General features: G+C 35.4%; 1 protein-coding gene across 1 annotated transcript; it reads left to right on the top strand.

Annotated features, from left to right (window-relative positions):
* The first annotated feature begins 321 nt into the window (after positions 1-321).
* Positions 322-1,237, top strand: LOC146438315 (melatonin receptor type 1A). The gene has a single exon (XM_085058817.1). The coding sequence runs from the start codon at positions 451-453 to the stop codon at positions 1,183-1,185; it is 735 nt and encodes a 244-aa protein (XP_084914943.1). The 5' UTR covers positions 322-450; the 3' UTR covers positions 1,186-1,237.
* The last annotated feature ends 16,986 nt before the right edge of the window (positions 1,238-18,223 follow it).

The following is an 18,223-nucleotide window of genomic DNA, read 5'->3' as shown; positions in this document are numbered from 1 at the left end:
TGAATATTTTAATTTGATATGAATTTTGTGTGATTTAAAGAATCTAAGTAAATTACATGATAAAAATAATAGGTCCTGGTAATTAAGCTTAAAGACAGTTTTCTTTCATAAGGTGCATCTTTAAGTTAAGCTACCTTTTTAGACTAAAAATTAGTGTCTTATTTCTGATATATGACAATGAATTTTGATCTAGAAAGTAGAAACTAATACCACTTGAAGTGTTCCGCTGAGGCTACTCATTAATATACTGAGAGCAGAAATGACAGAAAAGAGCAAAAGAAAAACTAATACTTGCCTTTTTATATTTATTTTACAGGAAATGTGTTTGTTGTAAGCCTGGCAGTTGCAGACTTGATAGTAGCTATCTACCCTTATCCACTGGTCCTCACATCTGTGTTTCACAACGGATGGAAACTGGGATACCTACACTGCCAGATTAGTGGCTTCTTGATGGGCCTAAGTGTCATTGGATCAATCTTCAATATTACAGGCATCGCTATCAATCGGTACTGCTATATCTGCCACAGTCTCAAATATGACAAGCTGTACAGCGACAAGAATTCATTGTGCTATATTGTTCTTATATGGGTCCTAACATTTGTTGCTATTGTGCCCAACCTGTTTGTGGGATCGCTGCAGTATGACCCCAGGATTTACTCATGTACGTTTGCACAGTCTGTGAGCTCAGCATATACAATAGCTGTTGTGTTTTTCCACTTCCTGCTTCCCATAGCTGTAGTTACTTTCTGTTACTTGCGAATTTGGATCCTCGTTATTCAGGTAAGGAGAAGGGTAAAACCAGATAACAACCCCAGGCTGAAACCACATGACTTCAGAAACTTTGTGACCATGTTTGTGGTGTTTGTACTGTTTGCAGTCTGCTGGGCTCCTTTGAACTTTATAGGCCTTGCTGTGGCTGTCAACCCCAAAACTGTAATCCCTAGGATTCCAGAGTGGTTGTTTGTATCTAGTTATTACATGGCATATTTCAACAGCTGCCTTAATGCTATTGTATATGGACTCCTGAACCAGAACTTCAGAAGAGAATACAAGAGAATTATCGTCACTTTTTGTACAGCAAAAGTCTTTTTCCAGGATAGTTCTAATGATGCAGGAGACAGAATGAGAAGTAAACCTTCTCCACTGATTACAAACAACAATCAAGTGAAGGTGGACTCTGTCTGAAAATGGGAATCTTACTATTACCACTCAACGACATCCAAATTATCAATTTTATTAGACCTCCTGTTAAATATTATAATGAAATATATCTTCTACACTGAAAGCACTTTGATAAAATTTCTTGCATGGTATTTGGGAGCTTGTAACCGAGCCTTGACATACAGATCCTATTACACAATGGTATATCTCTTGTATAAAGACATAATGATATCCTTGAGGGAATAAAAAGTTATGAATGGATACTTTTTTTCTTAGATGGACATAAACACCTAGAAAAAGATTGAACCAAAAGTATCCATACTGCCTGGTGCAGTCAGAAAAAGTCATAAAACTATTCCTGCCACTTTCCACGTGTTTTTTTTGGCCAGATTATGATCCTGATTCTAAAACCTCTGAAAACTTCTTTTAAAAGATGAAATAAGACCTTTATGTAATATATTAGGCGATGTGAAGTGAAAAATCAAGGTAATTGAAAATTCATTAGGTATTTTGATAAGTACCTCTATCTATATTTCTTTGCTACTAACATGGACACGAATATAATTTTTTTGGGTATTAAACCTCACCAGCCCTCCTAGGAATGACAGTCTCAATCGACTTCTCAATTTTAAAATAGCTTTTAGAAGGAGAAACATGCCTGAATGATTATCTTCAAAGCTCCAAGGGCAGGAGGATAAACAGCAAGGAAAGAAAAGAGCCATGATTCATCAGCTCAAGCCATTTCAGCATGAAAAAGAGGTGTAGGAGGGTTGGAAAGAGAAATTTAAACGACCATTATTTCTGAAGAGACAGTAACTCATGAAATCAGGAAGTACCCCAGAGGAGTTTCTGGGGAACACCTTCTAGAAACATAAGTGAGGAAGAACTGTTATATCTCACTTGTGTACAAGACAGAAGTTCTAAATCTCTGTGAGAAGAAGATTAATGCATTTAATAGGAGTGATAGTTGAGTATGACAATTTTGTCTGGTTAGTGGAATCTTAGGCCCATGAAACCCTGGGAAATGAGGCACATATACAGGCTGAGTATTAAACATCTTTCTGAAATTGATCTCTTGAGAATAACCTGAGACTAGTGGCTATTTTTTAATCTGCCACAGTTAAGCTTTTCAAATTAATAATTAGGTGTTTACCACACTTATGAACATAGTGTAGTAACCTAGGAACAATTAGACACCTTTAAGTAACAGAAAAGAGAAGATACTGATAAAAACAGTGGTTCAAAGAGGAACACGTGATTCCCAAGACAGAACCTGTTGCGTGGACCTTCCACAGACAGCAGGGACCTCTTCAGTGAGGGGAAGTACACTGTGAAGTGAGGAAGAATAGCTAGACAGGCTGTCTCCTGAAACAATGACTCTCTCTTTATAATTAAGTCCTCTGGCAGAGAAAAGCAATTCACAACAATAGGATTCACCTTCAAATTTACCTTAAAGAAAAAGCATTTCGTTCTGGAAAGAAGCTCCAACTGTCATGCCTTTTAATGCTCAATTGTTTATACCTACAGTGACGTTCAAGTACACTTGAGCTTTTCCAAGCCAATTCCAACAATGTCAGTGGGACTAAGAACTTCTGAATAGCCATCAGACTTTTGTTAATCTATGTTAAAATGTGAATTTTATTTAACAGTTATTTTAAAACATTATTTACTGTAATGGAGGTTATATGTCTTAGAAGACAAAAATCATTCTGTCATAGAACTCCTTAAACTGCATATAAATCCAATAGCATTTCATCTTTCTTGGATCATAGGTTAGTGTACACTTGGCTTAATAATGAACTGAAAAGGAAGGGTTTCATATTTACTTGAAAGTCCCACTGACACTTCATCATCTGACCAGTTTCCTACCTTAAAAACAGGTGCCTCATGTCAAGTTAGTGACAGAACAAAATGAACAACATTGTAAAACCTTGGTTATGAACTAGCAAGTCAATGCATTGCTGAGGTGCTTGACTCATCTTTGTTTACATTTTCCAGTCAGAACCACTGTGTAAATAACCAGCTCTCTTCTCTTGTGGTATCATCATATGATGAGATATGATACAACATGATTTACAGCATAAAGTATATCACAGCTTTCTTCACTGTGATTTCATCCTTGGAGGATGCTTAGCTCTGTAATTTTATTGCTTTGTGTGTAGTGATTTTAGAATAGCAAGGGAGGCATGACCACCTTACAAGTAAATGAGTTTTTCATGCAAGAAAAAATACTATTTAAATTCTTACAAAAATGGCCTTATTTAAAGCATATTTTCAATGAAAATATTGTCTTATTATATATCTATGAAAGTAGCATAAAGACAGTTAAAGTAGCTTAATCATTAATAAGTTTAGAATTCTCAAAGATCTTTCACTTTCCAACAGAAAATGTACGTCTGTATCATGTCTACATATTTTTTGAGCCAGTTCAAGATACTGTATCCAATATGTGGGTTATCTGAGGAATTAAAGTCCCCTGTAATTTGCAAGTGCAAAAATATATTTTTGATGACAATGAAAATGGTTTGCTATATACAACACAACATATTATACCAAAGGTATATATTTTATTGAATAGGCCTGTAATAAAAATGGAGAGCATTTTTCAGATCTGTATTTTGAAATATTTGTATTAAATCTAAATCACAGAAATGTGCATGTTGGTGATGTTATGAGCTGCTAAATATAGCAATAATTTTAAGAAATTTATCTCTTGTTCTTCTTTGGGGGGAGAGTTGAGAATTTAGTTTAAATTACTATAGATGAAAAATTTAGGCAATATATACTGCCATCTTGAGATTACTTTTGCATTTACTGCCATTCTGAAGTATGTTTTAGGTAAGGATTGCAAAACCACTCTTTGCAGAAGTGGAAGAATAATGATGCTTTTATCTGCAGCAAAGCTTACTTTTAATTCAAGCCTATTGCTTCAATGGAGTCAAAGTGATTCATGTAAGACAATCAGCAGCCTTGTCAGCTGCTCACTGACAATGAGCATGACAATGTAAGTCAGCACTTCACAAGATCTGACTCTTTATGGTCAACATAAAGATGACTGGTGAAAACAATAATTATTCCTGTCCATTCTAAGGAGATGGAGTTTGAAACAAATTAGTTGCTTCTGTGAAAGTGGATGAGCCATGGCATGTGTTTTTATATTCCAAGTAATTAAATTTTTCCCTTTATGAAAGGTTAGCGTAGCACAACTTCATTATTAAGAGTTCTATCTGGGAGATTTAGCTAGTGTATTTGTCCTATAGCATCAGCCAGTCATCAGCCCTGGATAGATCTTTGCCTAAAATGTGAGTCTTAGGAGTCTGCCACATCTGCAGAGCCCCATCCCTTTCCTACTTCTTATCCATTTGTAGTCTGGGCTTCAGTGAAGCCAAAGGACCCCTGTGAAGAAGCAATGAAACACCCTCATTCCCCTCCCTGAATGCAACACCCTGAACACTTATAGCCTTATTGACCTCCACGTTATCCTACAAGGATTTCTTTCCTATATCACAATCTCGATTATATTGACAATCTGAATATGTTTTTCTCAACACACCTTGAACCCCTACATCGATAGTTTATTGGTGGTCATCTACATTGCAAACTTCACGTTTACAAAGAAGCTTGGTATTATTACATACTTACCAGCAAAGAGAATCTTAATGAATATATTAATATCAAACAGGGTAGTTATTGTATTTAAACTGTAACTGTATGCAGCTATGTACTTTCATTTGGAATAGCTTTGCACATTTTCTTCTACCACTGGGCGAGTGCAAGTGCATAGATATGAAACAAGCATATGTTATTTCAACAGACATAGTATGTAGCAATGATTCTACTTCTTTTTCTTTTTCTTCTAATTTGTTTTAGAAGGCAGGTATATGAATCATCTGTAATAAACATACTGTCATGAACAATCTGAATCACTGAATAGTGCATCCTTCTATAATCATCACATCTTTTTCTTTTTGACCACTTTTGAAATGGTATCACATTAGATCTGATTAATTATGATACACCAAAGGGAACTGTTATTTCCCTTAAATGGCACTGAAAAAAAATCATTTAAAAAGCTCCTTAAAATGTAATACAAGTACAAAAATATATGTGGTCATGCAATTTAAAATATAATTTCAAAAATTCCTTTTATTTGAATAATTTGTTCACAAATTGTAGTAATATAGATGGACTGTTATTCTTTAATTATTTTCTAATAACTGCACTTTCTAAGTATCATTAATATGGTTTATGAATAATTAAGAACTACAAATGTCTGTAATTTTGTCACTGAGGCTTGGGAAATCACACATGCTAAAGCCAACTTTCTTAGCAGAAAAAATAGTCAAGTAGTGGCCTGGCTTATAGCCCATGTACTGTATCTCAAATTTTTGCCTGTAATAAGAATTCCATTATGTGTTTTTATGAATTTACATATTAAAAATATTATTCCTACCTCAAATGTGTGTCTGAGAGATTGCAATGTGAATAGGGTGGGAAAGACTCACAGTATAAGTCAATAGCCTTCATAATTTTTAATAGAAAGAAAAGTAAATTCAGCAAAGAATTACATAGATTAATAATGATTACAGAAAATATTTTCTCAGTTGAATAAAATATTCATCACTCAAACCATCCTAACTACCAAACACTAACCAAAGTATGCACATTTTGAGAACCATGTTATTTATAAATATATGTACAGATTATTCCAAAAGTTATACCCAAACAAACTTTGAGACAGTGTCTGAGTTTCATCTCACGTAAACCAGTACAGCTTCACTGATTCATGTCAGCTGAGGATTTTGGAATACTAGAATTCATAAATCTAAAAAATAATTATTTTACACTATTACACCAGCAATACATATTTTATTCCTGTGAAATTCCTCAACAGTCAGCCGTCCAGGTTGTTGGAGAAGGTGAATTTGCCTGCTAATGATCTGCAAAATTAACCTCATCTAGTAGGTAATTGGTCATTTTGAAAAGTAAATATAAAATGTCATCAGTCTTTTATGTGGCTTCATTCTTAATTGTATAAATAGCATCTATTTAGAAGAAAATTATACCAAACTTAAGAGATGTAGTGACAGGAAATCTACTTGCCATTATTCTTTCTGCTTATATTGCCTGTGTGCACACAAATTTCATTTAATCACACCAAGAATTTTACTTTGTGTGTTTGTTTCCAGATTCTAGAACTTTTTATACTTCAATACATACTCTTCTTCAATATGTATAAATATTCAGCTAGTTTATAAAAGTCAGAGAAAAACAATGATATTATCAGGTCTCAGACCAAAGTATTTTTCCACTCAATTTAGGTTGCGAAATTTCCTGCCACAGAGCACTGCCTACACAAACGCTAAACAGGTACAAAAAACCAATTTCTCTGTTTCACAGAAAGAAGAATCGGTTCACTTTTTAATGGCACAATATCAGATCCTTAAAAATTAACATGGAAAAATTTCATTAACCCCTTTGGGATAATTTTTGAAGTTACATAAAAATATTGTGAAGATCTATGGATTATCTATGCATGCTTTACAAACCTCAAGTCATGTAAATAGACATGTCCACCAAATACTAATTTCAAGTAAATGTTAACATCCAGTATAAAGAAACAAAGCTACTAAAGGCACATTAAACCAACTATAAAGCCCTTAGATCCCTAAACTTCTGTTTCAGAGTGGCTGAAAAGCTAATATGCCAATAATTTGCTCACTCTGTCATAGTCTTTGCTAATAGTTTATTAACATTCAATATCTCTCTCACCATAAATTTTGCCTAGCTTGAAAGCAGAAATATTTACTGTTTCATTAATATTTATGTTCATACCAGTCATCTCTCCTAAACAATTTTGATGTCAATGTAATTTTCTAGGACAATTCCTAGAAATATATCTCCTTCTAAAAAGAATCCTTTCTCCTCTCAATCCCAGATAACATGTTTTCCTTCCTCAGTTCTGACTGTGCTATCAGCTTGGCTGTCCCTTTTCCACTGTTCTTCCCAGTGAACATGTGCCATAGTGCTCTTGACTTGGAAATGTCCCTGTCTTATTGTGATCCATTATGACCCTCATGTTTTTTAACAGTAGTTTGATATCAATTAAATATCCTTTTACAGACAAATTAAATAAAATGTTTTCAGATTAGTCACTCTCAAAAGTCTCTGATTTAATACAAGCATAAAAGTTTATAGCATGAATAAAACCCCAAGGGGTTCTATTCTTTAAATATAAACTTTGATTTATAACCTTTATAGTAATTATTTTTCTTTTAGGTGCTCATTAATCCGATTTATCCCCTGTCTTTTTCTCCACATGTCAAGAACCCAACTTGTGTGCTGAGGGAGGAATTAAATAGCTGCTGGAATAAGAGTTGCGCTTGAAGTCTCCTATGGACTGTGTCAGGAAGGGAAGTCAAATTCAGAATAGGTAACACTAAGTATTGAAGCATTTGACAAAAATAAGTGTCTATTAACCAAGATTTTAAGGAAAGTAAATAGACCTTGTTTCAAGAAGAGCTCAGCAATAAGGAATAGTTAGTTAAAAATTACCTCTGATCTTACCATCGAAAGACTGTTAGGGGAAAAAGGGAGCCTGTCTTATATATGAGCCAAGATTTTACTGCTGGTCTAACTAATGCTTTAATGGTCTATTTAAAAAGTGCAAGATATTCCCAGTTCAGTTAGAATTAAATTAACACTTGAAGTACAAACCACCTAAGTATTGTAGAAAATATTTATTCATTACAAGATTCTGGCCATTTATGTGACTACACATGAAGTACAGTTTTATACATAGCATCTAACATCAAGCCCTTCTTCCGCTTTTAACACTCACCCTTTCTCAGTACTTCTGTATTATTGTTATTTGTTGAGATAAGGAAGCCATGAAGAAACTGTAAAGCTATAAAGCCACTGAAAACTCCAAGCCTGAAGGAAAGGACCAGTTTCTGTTTGTGTAAATTTGTTTATAACATTCTTCTCTTTTGATTCTTAACAACATGTCGGACAGGACTAGTGGAACTGTCACTCCTTTAGCCTGTGGGAAACAGCATGTGAAACACAACAGCCCATAATGAAAAGTTTTACATCATTGGGTTATTTTTTTGTCATGGGAGGTCCATGAAACATGAAGTGGGAGGGTAGGTGTTTTGTCATCCCAAACAGATGGTCTGTCACACAGATGTCTGCTGTTAGCTGGGCCAGGCAGTCAGACTGGGCCTAAACAGGACTCTCCTACTTCTTAAATTTTTTCTGGTTTACTCCGTCTAAACAGACCTTGCATTTGATTCATGTATTCCCAGAAGACTGATGTCCAGGAAAGCAGTAATCAAAAGACAGAATCCATCTTATGTAACATTTCTGTTGAAATTTGAAATAAGAGATGATCAAATCTCCGGTATAACTTTCAAAAATTTATTTTTCATACTCTTCTTATTTAGAATATTGGTGGCACATAAACACCAATACCCTAATAAAAAATCCAGCGAAACACATTCACTGTTTTTCATAGATGAGTATGTATATTCAGGAAGACAAGCCAAGACACTGTTGAACATTCTCATAAATAACTGTGGTTTATCATTGGGTCACATCTAAAGATGAATATTAGGTATTGCCAACTCACCATCTAATCATAGTTAAGGGCAGGATGATGCCAGTGTGGGCAGATGGAATGAAAAACATTCCATTCATTGTAAAAAAATCCCCAAAAATAAGGAAATTCAGAGCAGTGTCTGTAGCCACATGAAAGCATTCTTAAAAATGGGGTTCAGTTTCAGCCTGATCAGTTACTTTATTTTTTATTTTCATTCTTCAGCATCACAGCTTTTGGGCAGTGTTCCATGATACTGAGAAGAAGCTTTTTAATATCTGTCTATGACATTCTTGGTTTCAGCTCTTCCTTCTATTTTGAAAAACAAAAAGTGTTCAAGGAGAACCCTGATAATACATTCCAAATATGTTTGTATACAGCTGTACATACATAATTGTAGGCAGCTCTGAAAATTAAGTTTGCATTCAGTGAGGAATGTAACAGTCATAAGGAATGACTAAAGCCTTTGAAAATCATATGTATTACATTTGTTTTGTCAACACCACATGTTGACAAACTGAGCTATTGGATTTCCATTTGCCTTGTTATCCTACTTTTAATTTAATTTAATTTAACAGTCATGTTTTCTAGGTGGTGGAGATGCCAACAGAAAATTTTGGAGCTCACTCTGCACATGTCTCTGTGTGTGTGAATGAATGATTAGTCTCTCCTAAATCACGCTGCAGTGGGTCTTCCTTCTCTCTTAGCCTGATTTTCTATATGTTTGTCTCTGTCAGCTCGAGAAGAGACAAAGTGACCATCACAGTGGCTACTCTGCAGGCACAGCAAACTGCCCACTCCAGGGTGTGCCTCCTGATGTGATGCTTTGCTGTGCTGGCTTGGTGCTGACAGAAGCACCACACACAAATACTGTGAGAGGCAAACAGCTCTGAAAGGTTTTGCTCGTGCTTATGAAGCTCTGGTGGACATGGACTACACTAGTAAAAGCCATTACTGCTTCATTTTACTTCCCACTAGTCCATATTTTTTCCTTCCTAGGCAACTGAGAGCACAATTGCTAATACCAGGGATCAAGCTATTAATGGATTTCAACTGAGTCATGACAGTAGATTCTGTAAAGTTTTTTCTTATTTTCAAGGCTTGCAGCAATGGAAAGTGAATTTAATTGGCAGTATTTTTTTTTTAAATTTTATTTTAGTTTTCAGACACTAAAATCTAGAATTTTCTGAGTTTGCTGCTTCTAAGAAAAACAAGTATTTTAACTCTGGTGATAAACTGAAGTAGAATATAAGTAATTTATACTAAAACAACACTATTCTTTTTGTTAAAATTTTCTCTCTCACATTTATGTCAGCATATCTTGCAGGTAAAGACATTTGAATGAATGTGTGAATTGGTTGGTGTTTGAACAGAACATCTGAACTTTTCAAGTGTTACAGGTGAATTTTATGCAGTTGTGATAGTCAATACTAGTTTAATTTTATTATGGAAAATTGGAGGACATTGTGATTTCGTTTAGATGAAATGTATATAATTATTTGTTTTTTTAAAGGACACACCATGAAAGAAAGGTAAGTTATGTGCAAATTCAAGACTGAGTTATTATATTCTTTCTGCTTAGAACTCCCTTCTCTGTTTTAGTGCTAGCCCAGTGTATTTTTTGTTTCATATACTAAAATTTGTCTAACATTGATATGCATTGCTACTCCATGGCAACAGGAATTATACTCCCAGCGTGGCTATACTTCTGTAATAAATGACAGAGGCAGCACAAACCGTTCTTTTAACCAGCCATCAAACACATATATGCTTTTACTTGCAAATAATGTAGGACAAATCCTCCCCACTCAAGTCCTCATCGTGAATTTGACTTTTTTTTCTGGAATAAGAGTGTGACTTATTCAGAATTAAAAGAAATAGACTGGAGTTGGATCCCTGGATCACTTTGAAAGTTGGGATTGCCAGCCCTAATACGTCACAAACCATGAATCAAGTACACAAAAACCTGAGAATGGCAATAAACAAAAATGTGATTTAAAAAAATAATAAAGCACTTTAATTTGCCTTCCATTTTCAGGTCTTAAAGATGCAACCATGTTCATATTTTCAATCCTTCTTTAATAGACAGACTTTTCCAGATGAGAGTGATATTCTTGTGTAACTGTAAATGAAAACCACCAAATATCATAATCATACAGAAATTAGAAGGTGTATAGTAAGATACATATTTGAAAACCAGCAAAAGCACTCTCCATGTACTTCTCCCATGCTCAACAGCACAAGAAGCTTGAATAAGCTTCAGTATTCCTTTATCACTTGAATTCAAAAATAGCTTGTGAATAGTTGGGTGGATAAATCACCCAACTATTATTTAACACCTCCACTCTGTCAGTCTTTTCATCTATTATTTGCAAATAATCCTATGTAGGATCAGGTAGTCTGAAGAAAGCACAGCAAATGAACTGCATGTATAATATCTCTACTGAGATTTTTATTGCTATTCAGTACTGAGGAAAATTTGTATATTAAAAACCACTAAAAATAAATAAAGTTAATACTACTACTGAAATGGCCACCTAAGAAGAAGGTACATTACACATATTACAAAAACATTTGTCATAAAAAATAAACACATATGCTAATTCTTCCAAGTACTCAGGGCTTTTTCCCCATTAGATAATTTTCTAATCCTATTTTTTCCCATCCTAAATGTTTTTAATGCTTAAAGTAGAGACAATTATATGACAAAATTCACTCATTTAGATTATTGATCCTATAGGTCCTATGAGGTCTTCAGGGCATCATGAGTGCATGCCAATTGGAAGACGTGGAGGAAAGACTTCAGTTCAGCTAGCTGATACAGCACTTCCAGCACATGTGCATATCTGGATGAGCAAATACTGATGAAACACTCCTTTTGTGCATGTCTGTACAACCTTTTGTACAAATCTAGAGCAGCACAGCAGCTAGGGACAGCTGGCAAAATTCCCTTTTAGGAAGTATTTAATGCAAGTCAAACCCAGAAGTCTGACTGTGGAAGCATAAAGGTACTTCAGGACCCCACATGGCATGAGTCCTTAGTGGCAACCAGCAGAGAAGATCCACACGCCAGCAGCATAAGCAAATCTTGTGGATTTGGTTTAATGACATAGTTCAGGATTTTACAGCAGCATACTACTCTTGACAAATTCTGTCTGTACTTACATAACCATTCCAGGATTAGGAATTATCTCTAAAAGTTTCAGTATTTTGATTTCAATCAATTTATCAGTGCTTTTAAATTTTTTCAAAATTACTGTTTTGAAAATTAAAAGCAAACTAAACTAATACTATACAGTAATTCCAAATATGCATAAAAATCATTGGCTAAAGTTTTGCAATCCTAATAAAAAGACATTCAAAAGAAATAACTTTAAAAAGATAGGAATTGAGGCAAGAATTCAAAACAAAATAGACCAAAGTCAGGATGCCTTCACGAATAAAAAAATTATCATTTTACTCAGTCTGGTTTTGACAAAGCTTAATTCTGCTATGGGGGCAGTATAACCTGCTTAAGATATGCAATTTTTGGTTAATTCTTGAGAACTCAGATGCGCCTACCTGTATTCATGAGGCAGTATAATTTTTTTCCTAGCCTTAAGCAAACTCTCAGATAATTTTCTTAGCCTTTTTTTTTCCCCTTCATGGGAAGCACTACACACTAATTTTATTCACTCAAATTCCCATGGATAATTGTGTCCTGTGCCTCTCACAGATGAGAAGCCTCCAAACCCTTGCGTAGGACCTTTCCAGAAATAACAGGAGTAAACCATGTGCTGAGTAAATTGTTCTGGGATATGGCCCTCAAGTGCAGCCTCTCCAGTACAGAACTGCACATGTAATTATTATGTGACTCATGTGCAGTCATTCTTTTACCTGGCAAATCTGTATCTACTCACACAATGCAGTAAGCATTGAACTCAGTAGGATTCTTTCACTGTAAATCAACTTAATCAAGGCTGGAGATATCCAAGGTACAATATAACTAATAACAGAATAGCTAATCTGGTGCCTATTTGGAAGTTGAAACTTTTCTAAACCAACGACACAAATAGAATGGTTCTTAGACCTACAGGAATGAAACTAAAAACTTCTGTTTGTTTGGTTTTTTTCTTTTTGCTAACATACCAATGAATTCCACAGCATACTCAAACAGAGGTGCTCACATATCATTCTCCCACTTTCTTTTAACAAAAGCATCAATCTGAAAATATCCATTTATCCAAAAGATATTATCATATATGCTATCCAGATTTCACCCAAAACTTTACAAAATAAATGAAAATTTAAAACATTCATATTTTTAGCCTAAAATTGTAATTTTTGCAATCTTTGTTTTTCCTTGCACATAATCAACCCTCTCTCTTCCTGTTGCACTATAACAGGTCACAAGATCAGCTATGATTTTTTATTTATTTTATGAGTCCTTCGAATAATATGCAGGATTCTAAGCTGATTTATGTGAAAACTGAGGGATAGGTTTATCAAGTGTTTGAGTAGTGAAAAATTTTGGCTTACTGAAACACCACTGTGGCTACATGAAAGCACATGATTTTTTAAAAGCTTCTTGGATTTTGTAGAGCCTGCATAAATTGAGTATTCCGTATTTAGAAAAGGGCAGAGACATGTCTCTGAGAGGAATTTTACATACTGGAGCTGAGAAAATTTCTGTAAATTTACATTTGAGACTAATTTCTAATAAACTTGTCATGTAAGTTGCATTCTGTTCCCTATTTTAATTCAAGTGATTTTTGTTAATTTTATTTCAAAGTATTTGGCCAGTGTGCAATTATAAAAATTGTAGCCCATATTTCCAGCACAGGATGACACAGTCTAGAATGCAGAGGATAATACAATGTGCATACAGTTTGGATTGTTATTTTATTGTATTTTTTAATGTAATATAAGAAATGTTGTCATATAAGATTATTTGAGTTACAGTAAAAACTCTTTGTGATAAACTACTTGGTTAAATTTAAACACAAGGTTCAAAATTTTCTGGTTTAAATTCCCTGAGAAAACTAGCTAAACTCAAATAATAAACATATGAATGACCTTTTTTTCCCTTAAAGATATATTGAAAAAAAAATCTTTAAAAAGTGTAAATAGTTCAGTTTCTGTTTTCTACAAGGTACTTTAAAAATGAAATGGGTTCCTCATAATTAATAGTGAAATTCTCTCTATTTCAGCCCAGATATGAGCTGTTTTGATTCCAGAGTGCACTTTTATCTAATGGATAACAATTATGTTGTATAATATTTTTTAATTCCAGGAAGCTAATTTAAAGAGAGCACTGGAAAGATCCCAGCTATCTAAATTGCTAGAGCTCTTTTCAGAGGCCACAGAAAATGTTGCCACTGTCAGTCTGCATCTAACTGCATACATTTGCTTACAGATTTGAGATGCTCACAACAATAGTAAGGTTTGATGAGCTTGCCCCTCTCGAGGAACCAAACTTGCATAAGATCTTACAGAAACTTATTTATAGCTGTGCTTTCAGTCATAAGGTAAAACACACATAGAAACTTCAGGAAGCACTGTAATAAAACACAGTAAGAAGGTATGCTCTGCAAATGTTTTATCTTGAAACATCCCTTGCTTTTATATCAAAGCAATGCTGAGGTAGCAGATGAATGATGAATTAGACCCAAGGGCCAAATTCCGTCACTGTGTAGGTGATTAGCAGCACTTTCTACCCCAGTAGAATATAATTTTTTGCCATTATCTAAGTAAGATTTCCCACTGCTATGTGGCACCACCTCTATAGACAGCAGTCAGTGCCTTGGCTGTGTGGCTCCAACTCCCTCCACACCCCAAGCTGAACGCACATGGTCACCACCAGGTGAAACATCCCACCTGCCAGGATCCCCTGCCACTGTGGTAACTAGGAGAACAGCAAAATCTCTCTCTTCAGAGGGCTTGGGGACAGGGCTTCCTTGACATCCAGCTGCTCGGTAGCTGTCCTTAAAACAGCACCTCCCTGCCCCTTGTCCGGGTGCTTGGTTCACTGATGCACCTGAACATCTGGGCTTCAGCTATCAATGTCATGGTTCCACACCAGGCCTTTGCCTTTTTCCCTCCTCCAGATGGCTGCAAAATGCTTCTGTGTGGTGCCTGGTACCTCCACAGCTTGCATGCAGCAAGAGATGATCAGGATGTTAAAATCATTGGCCAAGGCTCTTTAGCAGAGTGCATCCAACCCAACAGGCAAAGTCCAGTGTGCATCCACAAGCACTCACTGAAGAGAAGCAGTAAGTGAGGAATGTGGCCCAAGGAGAAGTGGGTTTCAGATTGATCAAAGCCACAGGTTAGGCAATGGCTTAATTATAGAATTTTCTGTGGGTTGGTGGGGGTCTGTGGGTTATTAAGAAGAATGCGGATCACAGAGAAACGGGTAAGTAATGTCTGTTACAGGAAGGTATTTTTCAATTAAAGTTCAGCATATCCTTTCAGGCAAAACATGGCAGGCCAAGCCCAGCACCTGATGCTGCAGCCCAGAGGCACTGTGATGAGCCAGCTGTGACCGACGTCACCTCGGCTACAGCAGGATCCGAGGCTTAGATTAGAAATAGAAATGTCCCCGTTGGGAACCAAGGACAGATCTCTCAGCATTGGGAAGTGATACCACGTCCCCGGTGTGTGTCTGCTAACATCAGCACCAAAGGTGAGGGTGTCAGGATTTTGTGTGGTTAAGAGAGCTTCCGTGCCAGATCAGAAGCTTGGCTTCCAGACTAACAGCTGAATTTTAGCCAGAGAGTGATGACATGCAAAGGTGACTGGATACGGACTGGAGAAATGTATTGGCAAGGTCCTCGACCATGTGAGACAGATTGTTTTGATGGCAAGGGACCTAAAAGCCTTTAAATTTGTTCACTTCACTTTAGTTATTTGCTAGTGTGGAGTTAAAATGAATGCGTTTATAGGAGCTGCATTGTGGGAAATAGTTGCTCAAACATAAAGCAAATGGTTAGATTACTTGTGGCTACTCTGCTTTATTTCTGAATTTTAAAAAAGCATGCACTCAGCATACATGTATTATTAGACTTATACCTACATTAAAAATCTGGGGTGAAAAGATTTTAATGAAAATAAACTCCAAATTTATAAATACAAGTTTATAAATAATATAAACATAATTTATTAAGTGGGAAGAGAGACTGAGATGCTGTCTAACACCTTGGAGAGCCTACTGTGTCACAGAAGTTGTACAAGTGTTCTTCAGTGGGAATAGCTCTGGTTGCTTCAATCAATTTTAGTCCTTGCTTCCTTGCATAGATTATTACCATTACTACTTGCAGAAAGCTGTTGTATGTTTTGCAGCTTCAGAACCATCATTATAATAAAATGGACCATCTCTAGAAGACACATAAAGATGCATCTCTGGACTTTACCTTATAACTTGGAGGTTCATGTTCACAGGCATTTGCAAAAACTCACACATTTTATTTTCCTTTAAAAATAGTAATTCCTGTTATATCAGGAAAGATTATTCAAAATGTATAGCTGCACATTGCTCTGACAAGGGTATTTATAATATGCTTTGTAATGCAATATATCTGGGGGGAAAACCATTCAAAACAAATACCACAATTAATTCAAAACAAACAGGATTATTCTTCAGCAAGTACCTGCAGATTTGATGCTGCACGCCAACTACAATGTATTTTTAGATTTTTTGGGTTTTCTGTCTGGCACACTTATCAAGAGGGACATCTGGAAATAAGTATCACATGGAAATAAGTGTCACAGTGCAATTACTGATATCATAACCTACAAAAATACTTTTTGGAGGCCATAGAGTCCCTTACTGCATTTGATAAAATAACATGGTCACGCATTCTGATTTTGAATGAGTTGAATGAGAGTATGACTTCAATGCCTCACAGATATATCTGTAATTTCTGTAATGCTTTCCATATCATGTTGTTCTTGATATTTATTTTATTTGGATTTCTGAAACAGCATGAGGATAACTACAATGAAACGACAGCTACATTTAATTAAGGCGTGACTGATGTATCTGCAAATAATCTTAACTGAGAATTCAACTTTTAATTTGGAACTCTTACAGACAGCACATGATTTCCTTTGGCATTTTTTTGTTTAATATTCTACTGATTTTTCCATTGCTTAAAGAAAAATAGTGTTGCATCTCAAATCAAATAGTTAAGATATCAAGTGTTATCAAATAGTTACTTCTGGTTGACACATGAAATTGATCTGATTAGTCACATCTTGGTGTTGCTCATCCTGGATTGCGAATGCAGGCAATCCTAACAAAAATATTCCCTGTGTAGATTAAAAAAAAAAAAAAAGTTATTTTCAGGAGCTTCAGCTGTACATTTCTGTGTGAGCTTCTTGTAAACATTCCCACTAATAGAGACTGGTCAGAGGGCACTTGAAGAAAATAAACAGAAATAGAATACGGCCACAGCTGAACAGAATTCACTTAAATATTCAGGAAACTATTGATAGAAAATGCTGGTAAAATCTGTTCAGCTCTAACATCTGGATGGCTTGGGTAAAAAAATAAAATTAAATCCTACTTTGAAATAAATTTATTAAAGTTACCACAGTATTCTGGGAGCTCGTGTCAGTTATTCCAGAAATCCAATTTGTTGCAGATATATTGGAGGTTCACGGAAGAGGTAAACAGTTGCTGTGGTGAAAAATTCTATGGGAGTAAGTAGGTAGAGGATAGGAAAGTTATTTGTTCATATTATTTGCTCTAGGATATTAATTTCATGTCCAAATTAAAACTGAGCAATGGCATTTGCATTAGCTATGCCTTAGTGCAAAAACAAATCACTTTGTTATTATGAGTTAGCAGTTTTTCTTCTTAGAGGAAATAATGAAAAGCCCTATTTCTTGGACATATAAGCAGATGAGCCGTCACCATAGCAACCAAAGGACGTCTCCATCGCGTCATTCTGTCAAACAGCCCCTGCATGTGACTCCAAGCTCACATTCCTTACTTCCATCTGAAAGTAGGCTTTAGTCCTGCCATCCAATAAAATCAATACCCAGTAGGATGTTTTCTGTCTGTCATAGTTTGGAAATAAAAAGCTACTTACAGTAGCCTTTCTTGTCTTAAAGGAAAAGCAAATGTTGTTTATCTATCATATATTGGAAGTTAATGAAAAACAGAATTAATAGAAAACAGGTCATTTGCTTCCAGGAATGCTAAGTTTTCTGTTGCTCTTTATTATGTTTAGTGATTCAGTCACGTCTTTGTTACAGAGTATTATGACAGGTTCTTTGGACAGCTTCCAGCAGTCAGTCTGGCTTAAGAGAAACAACATATTTCTCTCAGAGTTATGAAAGAGCCTTTGATTTCTCCACCAAAAAGGAGGAGAATCACACTACAAACATGATTTACAAATCAGGCAGCAGAAACCAAATACAAATTGCATAATGTTAATTGATCGTCCATTTCCTTTGCAGCTCTAAAGCAGGATTTTATTG

Source organism: Lichenostomus cassidix, chromosome 4 (genome assembly GCF_008360975.1).
Source record: "Lichenostomus cassidix isolate B80296 chromosome 4, HeHo_3.0, whole genome shotgun sequence".
Classification (NCBI taxonomy): Eukaryota; Metazoa; Chordata; class Aves; order Passeriformes; family Meliphagidae; genus Lichenostomus; species Lichenostomus cassidix.
The sequence above is the reverse complement of the archived record's forward strand: the minus strand, read 5'-3'. Positions and strand labels throughout refer to the sequence as shown.

Coding starts and splice junctions, on each gene's coding strand:
- LOC146438315 (XM_085058817.1), top strand. CDS start 451: ATGGGCCTAAGTGTCATTGGATCAATCTTCAATATTACAGGCATCGCT.